The sequence below is a fragment of the Phalacrocorax carbo genome, chromosome 1 (genome assembly GCF_963921805.1).
Source record: "Phalacrocorax carbo chromosome 1, bPhaCar2.1, whole genome shotgun sequence".
Lineage (NCBI taxonomy): Eukaryota > Metazoa > Chordata > Aves > Suliformes > Phalacrocoracidae > Phalacrocorax > Phalacrocorax carbo.
The window spans coordinates 79,834,271-79,854,785 of record NC_087513.1 but is presented as its reverse complement, the minus strand read 5'-3'; the positions used below and the strand labels follow the sequence as shown (position 1 = coordinate 79,854,785).

At 44.0% G+C, this 20,515-nt stretch overlaps 1 protein-coding gene and 1 long non-coding RNA gene across 2 annotated transcripts in view; one reads left to right on the top strand and one right to left on the bottom strand.

Annotated features, from left to right (window-relative positions):
• Window positions 1–1,948: 1,948 nt before the first annotated feature.
• Window positions 1,949–15,594, bottom strand: LOC135315174 (uncharacterized). The gene is made up of 4 exons (XR_010374606.1): window positions 15,136–15,594; window positions 13,609–13,686; window positions 9,098–9,146; window positions 1,949–6,810 (listed from the first exon to the last, which is right to left on the bottom strand). It is a non-coding gene; the product is annotated as an uncharacterized LOC135315174 (long non-coding RNA).
• The window catches only part of LRP6 (LDL receptor related protein 6), a 131,686-nt gene continuing 126,470 nt past the window's right edge, over window positions 15,300–20,515 (top strand). Inside the window, exon 1 of the mRNA XM_064461640.1 lies at window positions 15,300–16,036. Within this exon, the coding sequence (XP_064317710.1) occupies window positions 15,982–16,036 (55 nt within the window). The 5' untranslated portion in view covers window positions 15,300–15,981. The remainder of the gene's footprint in view (window positions 16,037–20,515) is intronic.

The window sequence follows — 20,515 nt, the reverse complement described above, 5'->3', positions numbered from 1 at the left end:
AACAAACACCATGACAGAGGAGGAAGAGTGCCTCATGAATACAAGGATATAATTCTACTACAAAATATGAAAGGTGACTCATGTCCAAGAGGTTCTTAGATCTGTCAAGCTCAGTGCAGTGGGAAGCAGGTGTGATCCAAAAATGGCCTCAAGGCAAGTTTTCTGAGAGCTCTAACAATAACTTTATGCAGAAAATTCTCTGAAAATTCCATTATTCAAAGATCAAAGAAAAGTCAGTGTTCCTTATGTCAAGAAGTTGAATTCTTACTATATGGGGGTTGCAAATTGCTTTACAGATACAAAACCAGCTGGTCTTCTACACTGCTTAAGTCTGACAATGCTTAAATGAAAAACATTCTGGATAACCTCTTAAAAGTGAACAAAATTACAAAAGGAAAGCATCTCAAGTTCATCAGCTTGTCTGCTGACTGCACTTTGTCAAACCTCCGTTTCTTTCTTCTTTTTTATTTTTAATAGCTATTTTCAAAGGTTTCTGGTGAAGGAATGTAAGGAGGGAGAATAACATTTCTGGGAAACGAGTTAATAAAATGATAAGTACTAGACCCAGTTGTGGGCTGAAAAAATGTGGCGCAGATCTGAGGCGGACTGTAATCTTCTCTCAAAAGAACTACATCTTTGTGAGAAGCCTTCTACATTGCTGAGGTCGCCACAGCAGCTCATTGCAGGAGAGGTGCTGGGGACATCTCTGTGCCTTTCTGCTGTAATAACAAATTTGTTGGAGGTAGAGATCGTTGGTATTAATTGATACGGTCCAGTACAGTAGAGATACATTCAAGAGATACATATTCAAGAGATACGGCAGGCAGACATATCTCAGGGTCATTCAGAGCACTGGGCAGGTATTTGGCTAATATCATTGGAAATATCACCCTCCGTCCCAAGCAGTGACATGTATCAAGCACGGTGAATGGCAGAAGAGGTGCACGGGTACCATGACTAATTTGGTAAGGATGCTGAGCAGAGTGCTGTTTCACAATATTCGAGTGAAACAAAGAACTTTAAATGTTCTTACATTAAAAATCCTTTTTTATGCTTGTCAGGGACTAGAAACTTGTCTCAACATTGTTGGCAGGCAAGTTTCTCTAACAAAGCCTAATCACTACAGCAGCTGAGTGGAACAGTTTAATCACCAAGGTCGACCCAGCAGGAATGTGCGCCCCATTATCTCGGAGTACTCGTCCGCTGCGCATATGCCCAGCTCAAGGCCAACTGGCAACATATTTGGGGGGGGGGGCTCGGACACTCTAGAACTTTCAAGAACCCTCTAGTGACAGTACTGGCCATGCGCCCCAACGCCAAGTGGGAGGCAGGGGTGTGCAGACAGTTATTGACTGTTGAGGAGAGCAACCTTATAAAAGGGGAAACCAGCAGAGATGACAGGGGGTGCGTTCTGGAACATCTCCCCCTCCACCAGCTTCAAAGATGCATCGGATGCCCAGACACCCCCCGTGCCCAGAACGGATGGACTGCCACAGATCCGTGGTGATAGCTATCGCAACAGTCCCACTCTCTCCCTCCCTCTCTCCCTCTCGTTCGCTTTTTCACCATTTTTTTTTCCTCTCTTTGCTTTTCTCTCCTGTACCTATTTCTGGCCAAATAAAGTGACTTGGCACTTGACTCCGTTTTGAGTCTTAATTCTGTTTCCAAGAATGTAAAAGGAACCTAGTCACAATAACACATTGGAGTTAATCAGAAGTTAAGCGCAGCCGCCCCAACCTCCCAGAATTATCTGAGGTTGGTTGGAAAGCAAGGGGGTTTAACCTCTGCCAAACTGTTCAACCCAGCAGTGGATCGTGACAATGCTGAGCAAAGAAAGTAGGTTCTAGGCAGGTGTACTGAAACCCTGACTTTTTTTTCCCGTCCATTTGTCCTGTTGGATTAAGAGCAAATGGGGAATTGTTAGGTGACAAGTTTGGATCTGGCAGGGCATTTACAAGCTGTGTTTGAACACTAGAGGGCAACAAGGGTTTATTATATAGAATTGCCAAGTTTGAGGGGCCAATTTAAAAATGTTTTAATTAGCTCAGGTTTTAACTTTCCAATAAATGGCTATTTCATTACAAAAACGTTTTATAGGAAAGCTGTTTTGTTTATTGGAAGGTTCTGGGTGAAGCATTATATATGCACGCTTTTAAAACTTCTGACTATCATATAGTGTAGTGAACAGCTGTAGAAGACAACAAAGCTAAGCAAATTATCTTCTCTATTTTAATCATGTTAAATCAGATTGCATCATTAGCCACGTATTGGCATTGCCAGTTAACAGAGCAGGAGAGAGAGATTTCCTATCATCATTCTTTCAACTATGCTGCTTAATTATACGCATTTTCGGAGCTTATTTATTTGTCTGGATAATGCTTTTATATCATGAAACGGAAAGGAGTGAAATACAGTAACTGTAAAATATCCATCCAGTTTTTTATGCTTTTCAACACTGTTTATCTAAATTTTCTGTGCACGCTTCTATTTTTCCAATGACATCTCCTACGGTCTTAACTGTGCACCACACTCATGTCATGGGATCATCAGCCATCACAATATGATGACAACCTGTGCGCTTGGGGTGGCTCTTTCTGAAGGTAACCAGTTATGTTATGGCTCAAGGCCAAAAGCTGATTGACTTTAATCACCTGGAGAGTGTAATAAATGCTGCAGCTGCTTGTTTTCATGTTGTTGCTTTAGAGTGCTGAGCAAACGCAAGGTGTGTAAGTACAGACTGTCATGAAAAAAAACTGTTTTGTGATATTGTACAGTAAGGCAAATAGAAAGCCCAAATTTTATAACCACTGCAAACAATCATAAAAAAATAAAGTGCAGATATATCTGGATGGATGAGAAGGGTGCGTAGTCCCTACCCCAAAGGACTGCAAACTCAGTATGGCATGTTCTCTTCAAATAGTGCTTCAGCCTATTGTAATTCCTTACAAGTAGGAAATGCTTGTACTCGGGATTCTTCCAGGTAAATTACTAACCGACAGAAACAAAAACCCAAAAAACCAATTACATGAGAAGACAGTTTCAAAACTGAATCTTTTTTTACTTCCTCCTGCAAAACCATTTTAGTGGATTTGAATCTGATTACACCATTAGATACTGCTTTGGTCCCACCATCCCACACTCCATTCTGATACAAACATTGAGTTTAAAGTGCCGTTATTACAGTCAACAGCTTCCACCCAGCAACCCTTCATATAGGGGAGCTATACTTTGTGCTCTGTCACACTACTGAAACTGGCCTGGACTGCTCGGCCCTTCCTGTGCATTACTCATTCTCTTACATAGGTAATATGTTTCTCTACATCCCTATTCTTTGATTGTTACAGAATAGCTGCATCCCCTCATCATGTAAAAGTCTTGCACATCCCTTCAGGAGTGTACATGCTATTCCCAGATGCTTTACCAGCCTCTTGATGTGTAGGTCCCCTGAAGGATTAGGATATATTGAAAATTTATCTTCAGGAAGCCCACACTTACTCTTAATCTCACAGTCTGAATTTGATTTTTGCTTCTAGATCTCTACGCTTCTTGAGGATACTAAAGTGCAAAGCATAAAGCTGCTGCTCTTTGTCCTCTTTGTGTTTTGTAGATACTATAAACAATGAATAAATGTATTTTGAAGTTTCATTACAGCTACACTGGATCACTGTTTCCTGTATATTGGCTCACTTCATGAAAAAAAAAACAAACTTGAGGGTTGTGCTTTAATTTCTGTTCTGTTACTCCTCTCCTTCCAACCTATAAAATGTCATTCTCTTCAGTGGCAAGAGTTTAGATATGCCATGTCCAAGGTGTTCTGATCCCTCTTCTTTTTAGTTTTCTTTGTTTTTAATAGAAAATTGAAAATTACATCATACTGACAACACCCAGCAATAGTCATCAGAAAATTTGTGCACTCTATTTTCTCAGAGAAATTTAACGAGCAGTTAACATCCAGAACAACTTCAAGATGTTATAGATTAGACTGGCTAAACCCTAGGCATGTTTTGAAACATTTGCTGATTTGAGCAGTCACTCTGAAGACCACAAAGGTGTTTCTTCAAAATCCTAGGATGGTAAAGATGGCTATATACGGTATAAGTGCTTATAAGGTTCTTCGGTACCTGCCACGTCAGAGAAGCAGCTGAGTTCTGGCTGAACGTTCAAAAGCCACCAGGAGCAGCATCAGGTTTTCTCTGTGCCCCACTTACACTGAAAGAAGGACATGATTGGTGGGCTGTGACTTTTGTAACTCTTCTCAACAACACCTAGATTGATAATTTGCACAAAGTTCAAACATTTGTTCTGGTACTAGGAAGATGGTAGAAAAACCCTCACTATGGCACAGATTTCCTATAGACTTGCCTGCTGTTTAGTTTCTGAGTAAGTTTCTGTGTTTGCTTTTATGAAAGAGCCTTTTTTCCCTACCCCTAAATCCAAGTTCCACTGACAGTACTGAAATCCTTCTGTGCAAGAATTTGGATCCTCCAAGTAAGTTATTTGGATCCTCCAAGTAAGTATCCAAGTACGTTTAGATTCTCCAAGTTATGAATGAGATGATCCCTTTACTTCAGTGGCCGTGTGCTGCTCTGTCTTTGTGAGTGCAACTCCCATTGGTGTCAGTGGGAGGTCCTCCAGCACAGAGTTTATGGCTGTAAGTCAAGTTGTCCCACTTAGTGGCTCATAACTTTCCAAAACAATTCCCTTGTAGGATGGCAGGACTTCTCAGCCCAGAGGTAAAATTTCTGAAAGAATCCAAAGACCATTTTACCAGCTGCTTCTGATTATTTCATTATGACAATGCTGTCCTTGTTTTGTTTCAGGGCACAAAATAAGGAGTTCAAATGTTTTTCCACCATGTGATGACTTAGGCACAAGTTCTGGAAAGACTCCAGATTTGACATGTTATATTTTGCACTATACGGAGCACTCAATTTTAAAAAGGGTAAAAAATAATTTGTTTGTGAGGTATAGTTTTAAACAAGTGAGAACAACTTGGCTATGCTGTTCACTACTAAACAAGATACACATGTGGCTTTCCTACACCGACAGATACATAAAGCAAGGGCGTACCACGCTCAAGTGAATGTTCAAAAGGATGGTAGAGTTTGAAAAGTGACAGGCCTGAACGCTGAAGTCTATCCACGTGCTACATCTAGGAGTGAGTGTAAGCTTTCCCAGAAATATGTTAGAGGCTCCATCTCAAGGGTGAGTCTGAGGGTAGTTCAAGTGCCATGATGTTTTTGCAGTTGCCAAAAATAGGTATCACTGGTGACAGCAGACATCTCCAACGGCTACCGCATCAATTGGTAACGCAAGGGATTTCCAGGAACTTACTCTGCAAACACCAGCAATAGCAAAAAGAGCAACCAATAAAGTGCATAAATGATACAAGCAGTTACAGCGCACCTTACTTCCTTGTGTCTGGAGCCATCACCTGACTTTGTAAAACATCGGGCGTTTGGAACGTAGAAGAAGATAATCCTGGGCAGCAATCCAGATGGAGTTAAAGTGGGCAGATGCAGCAGCTGGGGTCCATGACCTTGCACAACAGTATGTCACCGTGCATCAGCTGGCAAGTGTGTCCTGGTTTCAGCTGGGATAAAATCAGTTTTCCTCCTAGTAGCTGGCATAGTGCTGTGCTTTGGATTTAGTATGAGAATAATGTTGATAACACACTGATGTTTCAGTTGTTGCTAAGTAGTGCTTATTAGTGTAAGTCAAGGACTTTTCAGCTCCCCATGCTCTGCCAGGTGCACAAGAAGTTGGGCGGGGACACAGCCGGGACAGCTGACCCAAACTGGCCAAAGGGATATTCCACACTGTACAATGTCATGCTCAGCTCTGGGAGGAGTTGGCTGGGGGGCAGCGATTGCTGCTGGTGGATGGGCTGGGCATCAGTCAGCGGATGGTGTGCAATTGTATCGTGCATCACTTGCGTTATTACTACTACTACCACTATTTTACTTTACTTTATTTCAATTATTATACTGTTCTTATCTCAACTCATGAGTTTTCTCACTTTTACTCTTCCAGGTCTCTCCCCCCTCCCACCAGGGGGGAGTGGGCCAGCAGCTGTGTGGTGCTTAGTTGCTGGCTGGGGTTAGACCACAACAGTGACGCACAGGTTCTTGTACCTGCTCTGCTGCCAGCTGACACCTCTGTTCCAGCTGAGACTGTAGAAGAAAAGTAGGCTTGAAAGGTGAATTGAAAAGATGAGTCGTGGTTTTGGGGTAAAGTTTATTACTTTGTAACTGACACCAATTATTTTTTTTCCTTTGGTTACTTTTCACCCAATTGAATCCTGATAAAGTCCTAATTAGAGCAATCTTGGTTGCAGGTCTCGTAATGGACCTGGTAAAACAAGGTAGGTCTCTCCAGAAAAGACTTTGCATATTTCTCATTTGGCTTTTCACCTAAAATTTAACAAATCTTGTTTCAATATTTAACTCAGCTCAATTTATATTCATTTTCTCCTATTACCATCAGTTGTGACAACTCAATATCTATCCTCTACCTTCTTTTTCTGCACAGCCGTTCCATTGTCTATCCAACATTGTTCAAGAGTGGAAGTTTTGCACAGGGAAAGAAAATGCGAATTTGCCTTTGTATTTGCTAGGCTGTGTTTTGCTTTAGTTTTCAGATCTTCCTGTTTAAAACTGAAGAGTATTTTAGACTTGAATTTTGGTGTTCTAAACTTTCTTTTGAAATGGTATCTATGTAGCAAAATAATTACTGAATGATCCATATGTCAAGGACCCAGGGCTGCATAATGTTGAGGGTTTTTTTGCTCATGAAGAGGTCCTTCTGAATCTATTGAAAGAAAAAAACAGTATCTCAGAAAAAACAGATTTTGTCCTTTTTTTTGTCTCACAGAGCTATGACAAGTGTTCCAGCTACAACATAGGCACAAGTTTCAAATGTTTTGTGTTCATGTAAGTATAAACCATGGCATGTATTTAATGGAAAGAATAATAAAAAGAACTGGCAGATGTGTAACTGAGTACTCTAAACTTCCTGTGCAGAAACCGGGGCAGCTGCTGGGGCACTGAACGAGACCAAGAGCTACAGCTCTTCTGCTCGTATACTGTGATCACTCAGTGGGGTAAAACAAACAAATAAAGTGAGAGCAAGTACAGGCTGCCCAATTCTTGACGTTTTGTAAAAGCTATAAAATGTGCAGAATGTCCTTGTTCCTTAATTGGAGAGATACGGGTTTGATGGATGGACTATTTGATGGATAGGGAATTTGCTGGATGGCCAAATCTAGAGAGTTGCAGTCGATGGCAAATGGAGATCAGTAACAAGTGGTGTCCCTCAAGGTTCTGTATTTGGACTGATACTGCTCCATATCTTCATCAATGACATAGACAGTGGAGTTGAGTGCACCCTCAGCAAGTTTGCAGATGACACTGAGCTGAGTGGTGCAGTTGATATGCTGGAGGGAAGGGATGCCGTCCAGAGGGACCTTGACAGGCTTGAGGATGGGCCCTTGTGAACCTCATGAAGTCCAAAAAGGCCAAGTGCAAGGTCGGGGCTATCTGCAATATTAATACAGACTAGGGGATGCATAGATAGAGAGAAGCCCTGCAGAGAAGGACTTTGGGGTACTCGTAGGTGGAAAATTGGATATGAGCTGGCAATGTACACCTGCAGCCCAGAAAGCCAACCATATCCTGGGCTGCATCAAAAGAAGCATGGCCAGCAGGTCAAGGGAGGTGATTCTCCCCCTCTACTCCGCTCTTGTAAGACACCACCTGGAGTACTGCATACAGCTCTGGGGCCCCCAACGCAAGAAAGACATGGGTCTGCTCAAGAAGGTCCAGGGGAAGGCCACAAAGATGATCAGAGGGCTGGAATGCCTCTCCTATAAAGAAAGGCTGAGAGAGTTGGAGTTATTCAGCCTGGGGAAGAAAAGACTCCAGGGAGGCCATAGTGTGGCCTTTCAATATATAAAGGGGGCTTGGAAGAAAGACGGAGGCAGGCTTTTTACTGGAGCCTGTAGTGACAGGACAAGGGGCAATGGTTTTAAACTGAAAGAGAGTAGATTTAGATTAGATATAAGGAAGAAATTCTTAACTATGAGGGTGGTGAGACACTGGAACAGGTTGCTCAGAGAGGATGTGGATGCCCCATCCCTGAAGTGTTCCAGGCTGGGTTGGGCAGGGCTTTGAGCAACCTGGTCTAGTGAAAGTTGTTCCTGCCCGTGGCAGGGGGTTGGAAGTAAATGATCTTTAAGGTCCCTTCCAACCCAAACCATTCTATGATTCTATGGTACTGTGACTCGGAGGGGTAGTACACAAAGTGGGAGCAACGACTAAAGAACTGCTATACATGATGCTCCGCAAACATTTTTTTCTCCTATTTTTAAGTGGTTTGGGTCTGTGGCTCCCGTTGGTTTTTTTAACATGGTGACTGGAACACCTTTCGGTATACTGAATTAATGATTTACTGCCACAGCGTACCATAGGATGCACATATCCTCACTAACGTTTCCTCCAGTTAAAGTGCCAGGACTCTTAAACCACAAATGCAGATAGAACTCTAAATCATCATTTCTTTCAACACTTAGAGCTTCACTTATCTTAAAAAAAAAAGTGTTTGGGGAAAATAGCATTTTAAATGTATTGTTCAAAGAAAAGATTTCTTAATATGCAAAGATTAAACGGGGATTTTGTTCTGTGTAAGCTCTTTTCAGATCATTCTGAAGGCATTAGATTTTTCACAATTGTAGTAAGAAAAAAAATTAGTGGAAGTTGCATTAACTGCAAATCTCTGACACTGAAAAAGGCACTGGAAGGAGGTTTATGAGTCAGGGCTATTCAGACACAATTCCCTGTCTTTTATGCAAAGATCCATGTGACCAGATACTGTCTTTGTGGGTTTGACTGGGGAGGGGGTGGAAAAAGGAAGGATGAGGAATGGATTGGATAGCCTCACTCTAATCATCATTTTTTCTTGAGAGGGGAAAATATAATCTAATTATTCCAAAATGGAATATGATGATCCTTCAGTAATATCTTTATAGCAGGCACAACCCTTTTAACAAATATATTTGGGGAGGGGTCTGTCTTTCTCTGTGTTTTCCTTTGTTACTTACCTACATTTAGTTGCCAGCTGTACTGGAAGAGTCTTTATCAAAGTCGACACTGTAAGACATTATTCAAAGAACTAATGGAGATGGAGAAGCAGCAAATGCGACTTCAACCATATATAATTTCCTTTTCCATTGCTTCATCACATGAAGAATGAGTTACAGGCCATAAGACACGGAAACCTTTATATACGGAGAGGGTGCAAGCTTAAGGACCCACATTCATCCCTGCTCTAACAGGCAATTAAATTAACAGGAGACACTTTAGCTAATGGCCAGGGTGAATGTGTGCCATGCTTTTTGCTGTTCCGTGCCTGTATTTCAAGTATCTTTTGTGGAGGCATGGGTGGTTACAACGCACCCTGCACTAAGTGCTGCTGCCGCCAGTTGATAACAGGGTAGGGGGGTGAATTTGGCGCTCTGTTTCCACTTCAGCCATTCCCTCCAAGTCCTATATCTTTGATGCAAATATTACTGTGTTTCTAATAAACAAGAAATTCACTAACTAAATTACTGGCAAGGCCTGTTAAAAAAAGGATACACTGTAGAATCAGCCACTATCGATTATCTTGGGATTTCATTAGTTGAGAAGTAAGCAAGGACTAATGAAACCATTACCTGCATTGTGATTAGTTGACTTAAAGATCTTTTAAAAAAAATAAAAAGGATTTTGTCCTTGAAGTTTACTCATTCAAGAGTAGTATCGTGTTCCAGGGCGTTCACAATCATTTTTATGATTCTGAAATAAACTGGGGACTTACACCTGTCCTGCCTACTGCCTTTCCAGGCCTTCAAACACGCTTCCCACAGTGAAACATAAAACTTGTTGAACAGAGTATGAGTAATAGTTCTGAATTGTCAGAGGCATTGATTTTTCTCTGAGAAATCCTGGGTAATGGTAATTTAATGAAAATGTTACCAAGAATATGCCTCCATCCTTATTTTTAATTACTACGTATAAAGCAATTAAGAGGATACGAAGATTTGGGCTTTCCTTGAAATAATAAATTGTTCCAACATCTTGCATTTGTGTGACCTTACCTTACAAATCTCTTCAAAGAGGGCTTCCTAAAACATCGCAGACTTTAAACCATTAGAGGGCACTCTTTTCTGCTCCGAGTAACTCATCTCGCTTTTCTAGCCTATTTTGAGAACTTAACAGCTGATAAATACAACCCCCCTGAAGAGGTATCACGATTGATGATCCATAGCCATATTCTTGAGGTGCTTAGTGTCTTGGCTGAATTGCAGACTAATTTTTATATGAATATAAATAATATGAATATAGATATAAACTGTAAACAAAAGCATATGTATAAATAAAATATTAACATGAAGATACTATTATAAACTATAAATATGAAATATAAATATGAAAATTCCTCCAAAAGTTTGAACCATCGAGGGATGAGTCTCTTCGCTTGCCATAAACTGCACTTCCCTGGTACAGCACTTTAGCCCAGAACTGGCTACTTCAAGTTGCAAATGAGCTCTTTCCTACGCACAGATGGTGTGTCACACCGTGTACATTACATAAAGATTGAAAATTGTTGTAGGAAAGATTGCTAATTAGTATGACACGGTGACTTACGTTTCTTGACCATAGGCATAAATCCTAGTCATTAATCCCTGTGACTAAAAGAGTGTGAGCAGATGTACAATGCTTTACCAGTAACTAATTTTTAAACTTCAAAGGTTGCAGTGCAAAGCAGAATTGTTAAATATTATGGATGTGTATTGCAAAACGCTGAACTCCATGAAAGGGGTTTGAAAAGGAAATATTCTTAAATTGTTGTTGTTTAAAAGGCACGCACGTTATGGTTAATAGAGCCCAGATGCTGACTGGTTTTGTAAATTTGAGCAAACTAAAACAAAATAGTGTTTTGGTGCCTGTCAACCTGAAATGTGAGCTCTTTTAAAAGGATGTTTTTGCTGTATCGACCTATCATTAAAGTACTTTATAAATTTTAGAACTGTAACTTTCTCAAATGACATTTTTATAATTTGGCTTTGAAATGTAGCCACAGCTAAGCATCCATAAGGAAAATCTTGGACTTGCCCTGTGGTCTGGTGGGCAGTGCCAGATTAAAATCAGAATCCTGCATAGTTCACACTGAAAACATGACCGCTGAAGAAGCATATCCTCAGGCAGTGCTGTTTTCAACTCCCTGGGAGATGGAAGAGGAGAAAGGAGGTAGTAGGTAGACAGCCTGACCTTGGATGCACCATCAGCAGGAGTCCAAACGTTCCTCCAAAAGCATAAAGAAAATGCCCAAGCCTTTCAGGTCACCTTATTTCATATTTCCCTTGGGCATATCGCTGGATTCCTGTTGGACTAGCTCGCTTGCATGGTCTGCTGAACTCTAGCACCTTCTCCTCTCTGAAGTTTTTGTTGTAAGGATGGTGGGGTTTTTTTTAGCCACAAAGAAATGCAGTTTTCATCCTAGGCACCAAGCAACCTCTTCTGGTAGAGGAGATGGGAAAGAAAGAATGGGTATTATATTTCACAGGGGGGAAATAAGATAGTACTGAAACACAAGAAGAGGCAACTCTGTATGTGATAAAAAAGGGACTTGATGAGATGTTTGATGGGAAAATTGCCACAGAAGTAGCGGGAGTGCTAGTTTTTGCTGCGGTTTGACAGACTGTCAGGGGAACCCTGCAGACAGTAACTGCAAGGACAAATGGGGTCTTATGGCCTGGAGAAAATTTCTAGACTAGAGACACAACTATCAGTCCAAGGAAATCGGCTCACAAGTTGCTCAAGTCCCATTGAAAAGGTGCAGTTCATACAGTATGGGAGCAAAAGCAAGGGAAAAAAAATAACGTCTGCAATTTGACAATTTGACTTTAGGAAGGAAGAGAGGATGGCGTACTCTGTTCACTGAAGGAGGAACACCATGGTGAACCCGTTGCACTTTTGGAAGAGGATAAACCTCATCAGGCATATCTGTTGCATTTATTAGAGCTCACCTTGTTTTGGGGAAGGGTTGGATGGAGCATTTTTTTTATAAACTGTATGACCTGGGCAAAGTGGCAAGGTGATGATGTCTCAAGCCAGGGTGTCCTATTTTATCTAAATGGTTGTAAGAGACATCATTGCTGAAGTCATCACTACTTCACGTCCCACTTCCTAAGCTACGGTGCTGCAGACTTTGCTTCTGGGGGCAAGAAAGGACTTGAGCTAGAGTTTCAGCATGAAACCTTGGCCCTTTTGAAGTTGGTGAGAGTTTTGCCATTGACTTCAGAGGGACCAGGATTTCACCATGCCATGCCCATTAATTCTTGTTGAGACATTCAGCAAGAGAGCTAATTATGATAGTGGTTTCTGTGATGTGGGCAGCCACAAATTCATTTGCTGAGCAGCCATCTTCTCCTAACAGCTTTTGCTCATTAGGGACTTCGGTCCCAGTCCTACAGAAGATCCCATTGACTCAACTGGAACTCAGGGCACAGTTCAAAGGGAGAGTGACTTTGGCCAGTCACTGCTGGTTTCAGGAACTCCAGCTGCTGTCCCTTGCTCTCCTGTGTGCTGACACAACTGCCTGTGAGGCTGGGCCACCAACCACACCGGAGAACTAACCCTAGTATAAAAAAAAAAAGACAACCTGTGAAAGCTCTTGTATCATTGAGCCACCACCTAAGTCTGGAGGTAAGGATAAGGCCATGCAGGTTCCTTAGCAGTTGAAGCCTCGGACTGGACTTGAGCAACCTGGCAAACCGAGGTTTCTCTTTCTAAGGTTAATGAAAATAACTGTACCCAACACGGGATGCTTCTTGCTAAAATAAAGAGAGACATTCCCTCTTCACTCCCATTTACTTTGACTTTAAACTGAAATAAAGGAACATAATCTCAGAGAAACCTTGCCTGTCAGAGGCTTTTCTGTGTGTGGTAATCTTGCCTTCCATTTTATTTCGTAAAAACCCCTGCCATGGAGTTGATTCAACGTGTATAAATTAGAAGTAAAGCTGAGAAACAGTTACAACATAGGCTTGGTCTTGAATCCTAAGTATTGTTGGGAAAATGGGTTCAAATAAGGCTGCCTGGGCTGTAATATGCATGCTGTTGGTGAAAGGGGCTAGGCTGAAGGAGGTGACGCCAATAATTGTTGAATGGCTCCAAGGAAATCCTAGCGGGAAAGGAAAGGGCTTGAATTATGCACCAGTGCGAGGGGTGACAGTGTATAAAGTTCAAAAGCTAAAAAAACCAGTCAGCCTGGACAGCAGGGAAGTCATCTTTAAGAGTAAGAGCAACCAGGCAGGGGATCAGGCTCCCAGACGGGAGATAGTCGAGGCACCAGAGTGTTTCCAGCAAAGCAGATAAGGCGCGAGAAGGAATGGCATGTAAAGAAATGTGCTCTGCGATGCAGGGGTCCAGGCCTGAGGTTTTCCTCAGATGTGCACTGTGCGATTAAGATATGAAGAATTCATTACAGATCTGCCATACTTCCCAAGAGATTAATCACAGATTGCACAACATTATGAGTGTACAGTATAAGGAAAATAATCCCACGAACCTCTTTTTCTTCTCGGACTCCAATTAAACAGTGAAAATAAATGTAACGGTGTGCACCTTCTGCCAGCTCCTGCAAAACCTAGTGGTGACAACAAAGGTCAGATGCCGGTTATCTACTGTCTAGATATATTTTTGCATGGGAAGCCCTTCCCCTCCACTATCCAAGTGGATTTGCTCAAGTTTGCTGATCCTCCCAGCTGACAGTGCGGTAACGGAGGCGGCTACTTCATCCAGCTGAGCGTCAAGGACAATGTTTTGTAACGCAGACCTGGCCTCGGGCAGGTATTGCTGTTGAGTCACGTTGTTTACATTTTTAAAATGTTTTTTGCAACCTTGAAGGTTGGAAATATACTTCTTCTCATAAAAAGCTCTGGGTTTTCCTTTTTTGTTTTTCCCCCACTAAAAGCTGAGAGTCTGATATTATCATATGACTCCAGGAGCCTGATGTTAAGAGGCAGTCTACAGTGCCCGGGCCTTTAATCCGGCCCAGATGTTATCTCCTACTGTAATCACAGGAAAAGCTATGAAAATATATGTTCAACAGATATGAAATTAAAAGTTAAATGTTTCCATAAGTTTCTAATAATCCTGAAAATAATACAGACTTCTGAATGTAAGGATCTCAAATTTTGTTGCAAGTTGTTCTGCATCATATCATTATCCTACTAACCAGCTGTCATATTCCATGAGTGAGGGAGAACATGATTTAGACTTAATGTTCCTCGTAGAAGTCCTGAAGCAGATTTTCTAATCTAGAGGAAATGCAAGCAACCTGCATTTTGTATCGCTTATTAGGAATGAACGAAGTAGGTAAGGAGGGAAACTTTTTTTAAGTAAGACTAGATTACAAAATTGTAACTTTTTAGCTTCTTCAGAAATAAAATGGTGTGTTTACACAGATGTAATAGGGGAAAGAGTAAATTATGTTTGAACGCTCATTTAAGTTTTTTTTTTCATTTGTAACTACTGCTCCAAACAGCACAAACCCAGCTTACTACATTTGATTTAGCAAGGGAGACAAAAAGCTGAACCAACCTAAAAGTGCTAGGAAAGAAATCATGCACCATTACATCAGCCAAGCAGCAAGCCCTACTGGTAAGGGGCGCCTGCTCGCTCTGCTCTAGGAAAGATCGAAATTATTGCTCTTGAGCCTCTACACTAGGGGTATTAATTGTAACTTCATTTTAGCATATCGCTTAATTCCCCCGCCCCGAGCGATGCTCTAATATCACAGCCCGCTCCCCCCGGGTTTTGTTTCTAATTCAACCGGCGGAGCCGATAAATATTTAGAGGCCAGGGTGAGCCCGCGGCTGGCCCGAGCGCCGGGCCCCGGGGAAGAGCCGAGGGGCCGCCGCGGCCCGGCCCGTCCCGTGCCGTGCCCGCAGCCTTCGCCCCGGAGGCGCCAGCGTGCCCCTCCCGGGGAGTGGGCGGGAAAGCGACGCTTGAGGCATGAGCGGGAGGCCGCGAAGGGCCCTGCACCGCCCGCCCGGGTCGTAGCCATCGCTGTGGTCGCCGACGCCACCTTCACCTGGCGGAGGAGCTGCCACCGCCTTTGTGGTACCGCCGTCGCCTCCCCTCAGTGGCAGAAAGTAGTCCCGTCCCTCCCGGTCCGGTGCTGCTCCGCGGTGCGCATCGCGGGAGGCGGAGGGGGTGAGGGGCGGGAAGTAGTCCCGCTGGAATGCGGCCGCCCCCCCCCCCGCTTCCCCTCAGCCTGCACCGCGAGCGGGCACCTCGGGGGGGCGCCGCCGCCACCGGCCCAGCCTCGCCGCTGGACAAGCCCCCTCCGAACCGCGGACCCCGCCGGGCTTTTGTCAGCCGTGGGGCGTGCGGACGCGCGCGCGCGTGTGTGAGAGACCGCCCGCCTGCGCGCGCGCCCCCATGCCCGCGGCCGTGTGCGCGCCTGCCGCCCCCGCCCCTCCGCTCCCTCCCTGACGGGAGAGGTGCCGGGGGGGGCGGGCGCTGCTCCGGGAGCCGGGAGCCGTCCGGGCGCGGCGCGGGGAGGCGGAGGCGAGGCCGGGCCGGGGGAGGAGGAGGAGGAGGAGGAGGACTGTATCCCTGCGCCTGTGCGCGCCTGGCGGAGGCGGAGGCCGAGGCCGGGCAAGCGAGCGGAGAGGTGGATGGGGGAACGGCCGCGGCGGTTGCGGTGAGGCGGCGGCCGGCCGGCATGGAGGGCAGCACCCGCTCCCGCGGCGGCGCGGCGGGGCAAGTGGCTTGCTAGGGACCGGCGAGGGGGGAACCTCCGCCGCCGCCCATCCCCGCCTTCCCCCGCCCGTTCCCCGCCACCTCCCCCGCCCGCCTGGAAGCATGAACTGGCAGCGGAGGTGCTGCTCCCCGCCGCCGCCTCCCCGCTGGTGAGAGCGAGGAGGGAAGGAAGATGGGGGCCGTCCTGCGCAGCCTACTTGCCTGCAGTTTTTGTTCCCTGATGAGAGGTAAGAGGGGAGAGGCGGCGGCAGGGGCGGGGGATGTGTGTGTGTGGGGGGGGGGGGGCAGGAGGAAAAGTTGCAGGGCTGGTGGCGAGGGGCCATGTTTGGGCGTGCGGGAGGGGAGAGGCCTGGCTGCCGGCGGGGCGCGGGGCCCGACGCGGGGGCAGCGCTCTTGCCCGCCGCCGCCGCCGCCGCGGCCTCGCCGCCTCACCAACAACTTCCCCGGCGCCCCGAGCCGCGCTGGGGAGCAGCCCGCCCTGCCAGCGGCCACCGGCCGCTTCTCTCCTGGCATATTGTTGGGTTAAAAAAAAAAAAAGCCCCCCTAAAGCAGCACACACCCCCATCCCCACCTGATCTCTCTCCGTCCCCCCCCCAGGCAGCAGCTCGGCAGCCCCGGTGTCAGGCTGACACCGCCGTGACTATCGCCAGGCTCCTCTCATACACCTCCCCCCCCCCCCCCCCCCCCGGAGAGTTGGGTTTTATCCTGCCAGGTGTAGGGGGGAGCCTCACGTATTCATCGTGTTGGATTTGGTGAGTGGGGGGCGGTGGTGGTGGTGTTTGTGTTTGGAAAGTGCCCGGGAACCGGCGTTTCACCGAAAGCCGCCTCGCCAGCGAAAGTGAGCCTGCGGAGTTGGCGAGAAGAGGAATGAATGCTCCTCTCAGCTGTGCTGGCTCTGCGCTGGGACTTGAGAGAAGTTTGTGCTTCTCTGATGAACTGCTACGGGTGTTCATACAGCTTTAAATCAGCAGCCTAGTGCCTTACAAGGGGATGTCATTTAAAGTAGCTGAGAATTTTTATTCCTCTTCCCCTCTCCGACAAAATTTCTTGTCTTATAGAGCACAATCGGTAAGAAAACCGATGCTGTAAACTTAACTGCAGTAATTATTTCTCTGTGTTTAGTCTTTCTAGAAAGAAATCACCTGTGGTATTGCATCCCTCGTTTTGCTGTTTACTTGTATTTTTTCATACTAGATGGAGGAAGAGGTTAATTGCTAACAGTTAATCGACCACACTTTGATTTAGAAAATTCATCAACACTAGTGTGTTTTGATGATAGCTAAAGTAAACATGATTTAGGTTGAAGTAACTGCCTAGTCTCTAGTTGCTCATTACTCTGGAAAACAAAAATTTTCCTCTCCTCCATACCCTGCCCTCACCCCCTCCCCATGCATCTGTTGGCCATATTGTATCCTGTTTGCAAAGATACAAGTATACTTATTTAAATAGACTGTGTAACATTTCATACTCCTATTGTGGCGGTTAAACCCCAATTTTCAAAAGTTAAGTTGGGTCTGGAGTAGAGAGAGAAACTGTTTCCCAATTAGTTCGTTTTGTTAAGTAAAGATCATACCTGTTCTTAATAAACCCTTCATTTGGCTCTAACTTGCTGTTCAACCTAGTTCAAATGACAGCACAGGAATAGCTGTCATATGTAATGGCATAAAATATTGTCACTGAAATTTCTTCAAGTTAATCTCGAAATAGTGACGTGTGCTTTTGTAAATTTTTGTATACTTGGTGATGCTAAATAAGACACTTTGAAGAAACATTCAGTTTATAAACTGTCCGGGCTGTTGTTTCTCTCATCTTTGTCTATTGCCAAGGACATTTGTATCTGAACAGCATTTTTGTTTCTTCTGTGCTCATGGTCTCCTGCTGTTTGATCACCTACCTGAAGTCGTAATCTTCTGTTTGTGACAGGATAGTAATTTTCCTACTGGCTAATTGTTACCTGAGATAGAGAGAAACAGCAGGAACAGCTGAACTCTGAAGAAACAAAAATCAAATTTTAATGCATGCATCCTCCCTAATAAACAACATCTATGCAAGTAGGATTGGTTTGAATAAGATGTGTTGAGTTCAGAAGAGGTGTCAGCAGTTCTTTAATGAGGCAGAGGCAGTGCCAGCATGAGTATGAATAAGTTTATACATGAAAGTAGAGGTGAAATGATGAAGTTCACTGTTTGGTTTGTGAATTCAGTGCTGTGAAGGATGCCAAGCCAACAGTGCCAAAGATTGAAACTCAGAAAATGTAATAGTGTGTATTTATGGATTGCAGCATCCTCTCTGCTTACAGAAGTAACCTCCCTGTTCTCATTGACTTGAAAAAAGCAAATGGACAGAGGTTTACAACTGAATTGTGATCATTAGTCTGACGGAACTGTGATAGACTCCTTTACCAATCTGGAAAGGAATAAAACTGGTAACCTGGAAGGGCGGTGCCCTGTAAGCTAAGAAGGACTTTAAGAAGTACCAGGCAGTTCCTAGCCAGAAATGGATGCACAGGGCAAGGCACCCGTCTTTCAAAGTCATCCAAAGACTGTGGTAAGCCAGATCCTACTGACATTTCCAGGGCAGGTTCTTGGATTTCGAAGAGGTGGGAGATTACTGTCATGACAGCTTGCTGTGGAGGTTCGGTGGTGTGGGTTTTTTTTTTTTTTTTGCTTTTTTTTTAATTCTGGCTGATGGAAGAAAGGAGTAACTTTCCTGGAACCTCTTGACCCTCATCACAGTCTGGTCTCTGTTCTCCTCTCTCAGCCTCTGGTTCAGTTTGGGGGATTAGGGTTCCTCCTCTCTGACCATCAGCAGTGCTTCTTGAAGCCACCCCTTGAGGGTACATATGGAGGAGTGAGTTAGAGCTGCTTCATGGCAGCTTTGCTGTATTCTTCAGGGCAGCTGTGAAGCCAATCAGGATCTTGTTAGATAATTGGCAGCTGCAAAGAGGCAATAGCAGTGCCATCACATCTGTCAGGGAGCTAGAGGTAAGTCTGAAACGGAGGTTTCAACTTTCTGATATGTGATAGAGTTCTTCCTCTGCAAGTATTCACAGCTTCTGTTGTTTGTTTTTTTTCCCCAGAAATAACTCTTCAGTCAGCATGCAATTGCTGTTTTGTTTTGGTTTTAAACCTTGATCATGCAGACAGTGCATAAAGCTCTTGTTTGAATAGGAATCTTATAAATGATGTTTGTGCAGACATACTGAATGTTACAGATGACTGTGCTTAAGGTCAGTTAGTGAAGAAACAAGAACACCCATTTGGTAACGGGCATTTTAAAACTACTGCTTCTCTCTTATGCATTCAGAAGAGGTTTGTTCTAATCTGTTGTTGTTGTTTTAATATTGTTACTGGTTTAATTGGTTTCAATCTTGGTTTCAGTTGTTACTTACTTTCAATAAACAGATTGTCTTTGCTTTTTTGTACCTTTTTTGATAGACTTGTTTGCATGTAGTTTAGAAGAGCTTAATGTCCAAGGCTTGCTAAGCTGTGGCTGGAGGTGTTTGTAAGTACTTTTCTACTATAAGTCAGAGAAGGGGACAAGGAATAAGCTTTTACTTCTGAAGCACTCAGGTTGGAGATGAAGTGTGGCGTTTCCAGCTGGAGCTATGTTTTTGCCTTTGACAAAGGGTCCCTTCACTTAGGACTGTACAATACTTAAGTTTCAGTGATGAGACTTGGAAATACCTTTTCGGTTTTGTCATCATCATGGTTTCTTTCTTCAGCCAAGCTTGAATCAACTGTATTCTAATCGTGTTTTTCATTGTACAATTCCTCAGAAATCAGTGCGCCTTTGTCTGCTGTGATTTCCAATGCATTTCCCTCTTTCATCTTTCCATAGAAGAGTCTAAAATTAGAGTGATCTAAGGTGTTACAAAATCCACCATTACTTTAATAGTTTTTGCAATTGCATCTCTGTGATATAGTTCACATGTCATCAGATTGCTTTAGGTTTTCTTTAAAACTGAAAAATTAGGGCTTAGAAAGTTTGGTGGAACTTTTTGCTATATCTTGGAGGTAAGGTGAAGTAGTGTTTTTGGCAAGGTGCGCTGAAGATACAGGGAAGTTCCAGGTATATGGGTGGAGCTGTGTATATCTGGTCAGAGGTGTATGGAGATGATGGGCTTCTTGTATCCTTCAGTGGGAGCTATATATTTAGATGGAGAGCTTTGTTCATGTTTCACACCAATACTGGTTAGAGGGGCATTAACCATATTCATGTTTCCTTTTCCCTTGTTGAATTGATCACATCTGCATTCCCTGAGTTCTGGGTAAGGAATTTGGCTAGAAGCTGTAGAATGGGTAGAGGTCTATGGGTTTTTTGTAGGAAGATAGGTCAGGATCTGGAGCGTAGGAATCTTTTAAACTCTCTGTCTCTGGGAGCTGCAGAAATCTGATCCTTTTGGACATCTGTAATCCACCTTTATGATGACGTCGCATCTCAAAAATGCCAGCTTCAAAAATATCTGCTGCAGTGCACGTAATATGGGATTTACTTTTTAGTTCAAATCAAGTAGAGCAAAGATATTTTTTTTTCCTTCTGAGGGAGTGAGGTAGGGGTAGAAAAACAGGGAGAAACAGGTCTCAGTTTCGAATCTGTCACCATTCATCTCCTCTGGCAGTCAGTTTGCAGACTTATACACTATATTCTTTGTCCCCTGCATATTTAACCTCGTTAATATCCTACGAAATGCTAATACTTGGGTT